The sequence below is a fragment of the Corvus brachyrhynchos genome, unplaced genomic scaffold (genome assembly GCF_000691975.1).
Source record: "Corvus brachyrhynchos isolate BGI_N302 unplaced genomic scaffold, ASM69197v1 scaffold456, whole genome shotgun sequence".
Lineage (NCBI taxonomy): Eukaryota > Metazoa > Chordata > Aves > Passeriformes > Corvidae > Corvus > Corvus brachyrhynchos.
The window spans coordinates 31,424-33,406 of record NW_008238446.1 but is presented as its reverse complement, the minus strand read 5'-3'; the positions used below and the strand labels follow the sequence as shown (position 1 = coordinate 33,406).

The 1,983-nt window shown below is 50.5% G+C and overlaps 1 protein-coding gene across 1 annotated transcript in view; it reads right to left on the bottom strand.

The window, feature by feature from the left end:
- Positions 1-146: 146 nt before the first annotated feature.
- LOC103617285 (peptidyl-prolyl cis-trans isomerase NIMA-interacting 1-like) overlaps positions 147-1,983 on the bottom strand; it is a 3,549-nt gene continuing 1,712 nt past the window's right edge. Inside the window, exon 2 of the mRNA XM_017736655.1 lies at positions 147-1,374. Within this exon, the coding sequence (XP_017592144.1) occupies positions 1,265-1,374 (110 nt within the window). The 3' untranslated portion in view covers positions 147-1,264. The remainder of the gene's footprint in view (positions 1,375-1,983) is intronic.

Sequence of the window (1,983 nt, the reverse complement as noted above, 5' to 3'; positions counted from 1 at the left end):
ATTCCCATGGATTTCGGTGAATTCCCATGGATTTCGGTGAATTCCCATGGATTCCCGTGGATTCCTGAGGATTCCCAGGGATTCCTGCGGAGTTCCGTGGATTTCCACGGATTCCCGCGGATTTCTGTGAGTTCCCGTGGATTCTGGTGGATTTCCATGGATTTTGGGGGATTCCTGAGGATTTCCATGGATTCCCGTGGATTCCCGCGAATCCCCGTGGATTCCCACGGATTCCCATGGTTTTCCAGGAATTCCCACAGATTCCCGAGGATTCCCGTGGATTTCCATGGATTCCCATGGATTCCTGTGGATTTCCATGAATTCCCACGGATTCCCACAGATTTCCACGGATTCCCACGGATTTCCATTAATTCCCATGGATTCCCGTGGATTTCCATGAATTTCCATGGATTCCCACGCATTCCCACGGATTCCCACAGATTCCCGTGGATTTCCATGGATTCCTGCAGATTTTGGTGAATTCCTGTGGATTTCCATGAATTTCCATGGATTCCCGAGGATTCCTGTGGATTTCCATGGATTCCCATGGATTTCCATGAATTCCCGTGGATTCCCATGGATCTCCATGAATTTCCATGGATTCCCACGCATTCCCACAGATTCCCGAGGATTCCCATGGATTTCCATGGATTCCCACAGATTTTGGTGAATTCCTGTGCATTTCCATGAATTTCCATGGATTCCTGAGGATTCCGGTGGATTTCCATGAATTCCCACGGATTCCCGAGGATTCCCATGGATTTCCATGGATTCCTGAGGATTCCGGTGGATTCCCATGAATTTCCATGGATTCCCGTGGATTTCCAAGGATTCCCATGGATTTCCATGGATTCCCATGGATTCCCGTGGATTTCCAAGGATTCCTGTGGATTTCCATGAATTCCCATGGATTCCCAAGGATTCCCGTGGATTTCCAAGGATTCCCGTGGATTTCCATGAATTCCCATGGATTCCCAAGGATTCCCGTGGATTTCCAAGGATTCCCGTGGATTTCCACGCATTTCCATGAATTCCCATGGATTCCCGTGGATTCCCATGAATTCCCACAGATTCCCAAGGATTCCCATGGATTCCCGTGGATCCTCCTGGGTTTTGGTGAATTCCCACCGATTCCCACGGATTCCCGAGACTTTCCCGCGGATTCCTGAGGATTGCCCGGAATTCCCACCGATTCCCGAGGATTCCCAGGAATTCCCACGGCTTCCCCGGGAATTGCCGCCCTCTCCGGGCCCCCCAAGGCACTTCACTCCGTGCGGAGGATGATGTGGATCCCGGATTCCGTGAAAACGGGGCCGCTCATCTCGCCGGCCCTCAGCGCAAACGAGGCGTCCTCGAAGGGCTTCTGCATCTGCCCTGCGGAGCACAAGGCGGAATTCCCGTCAAAAACCCGGATTTGGGACATTTCCCAGCAAAAAAAATCCGGGATTTGAAAGGGAGAAGTTGATTCCCGGGGTTGCTTCCAGCGCGTCGATCCCAGCTGGAATTTGGGGGGGTTTTGGGATCATAAAGTGCTCGGAGAGGGTTGGATCCCAAAAAAAGGAGCACAAGGCGGAATTCCCATCAAAAACCCGGATTTGGGAATTTCCCACCCAAAAAAAATCCGGGATTTGAAAAGGAGAAGTTGATTCCCGGAGTTGCTTCCAGCGGGTCGATCCCAGCTGGAATTTGGGGGGGTTTTGGGGGGTTTTGGGATCATAAAGTGCTCAGAGAGGGTTGGATCCCGAAAAAAGAAGGAGCACGAGCTGAAATTCCCATCAAAAAATGGATTTGGGAATTTCCCGCCAAAAAAAATCCGGGATTTGAAGGGGAGAAGTTGATTCCCAGAGTTGGTTCCAGCAGGGGATTTTTTGGGATGAATCCCTGGAATTGATGGATTTGGGGGTTTTTTTGGGATGAATCCCTGGAATTGATGGATTTGGGGGTTTTTTTGGGATGAATCCCTGGAATTGATGGATTTGGGGG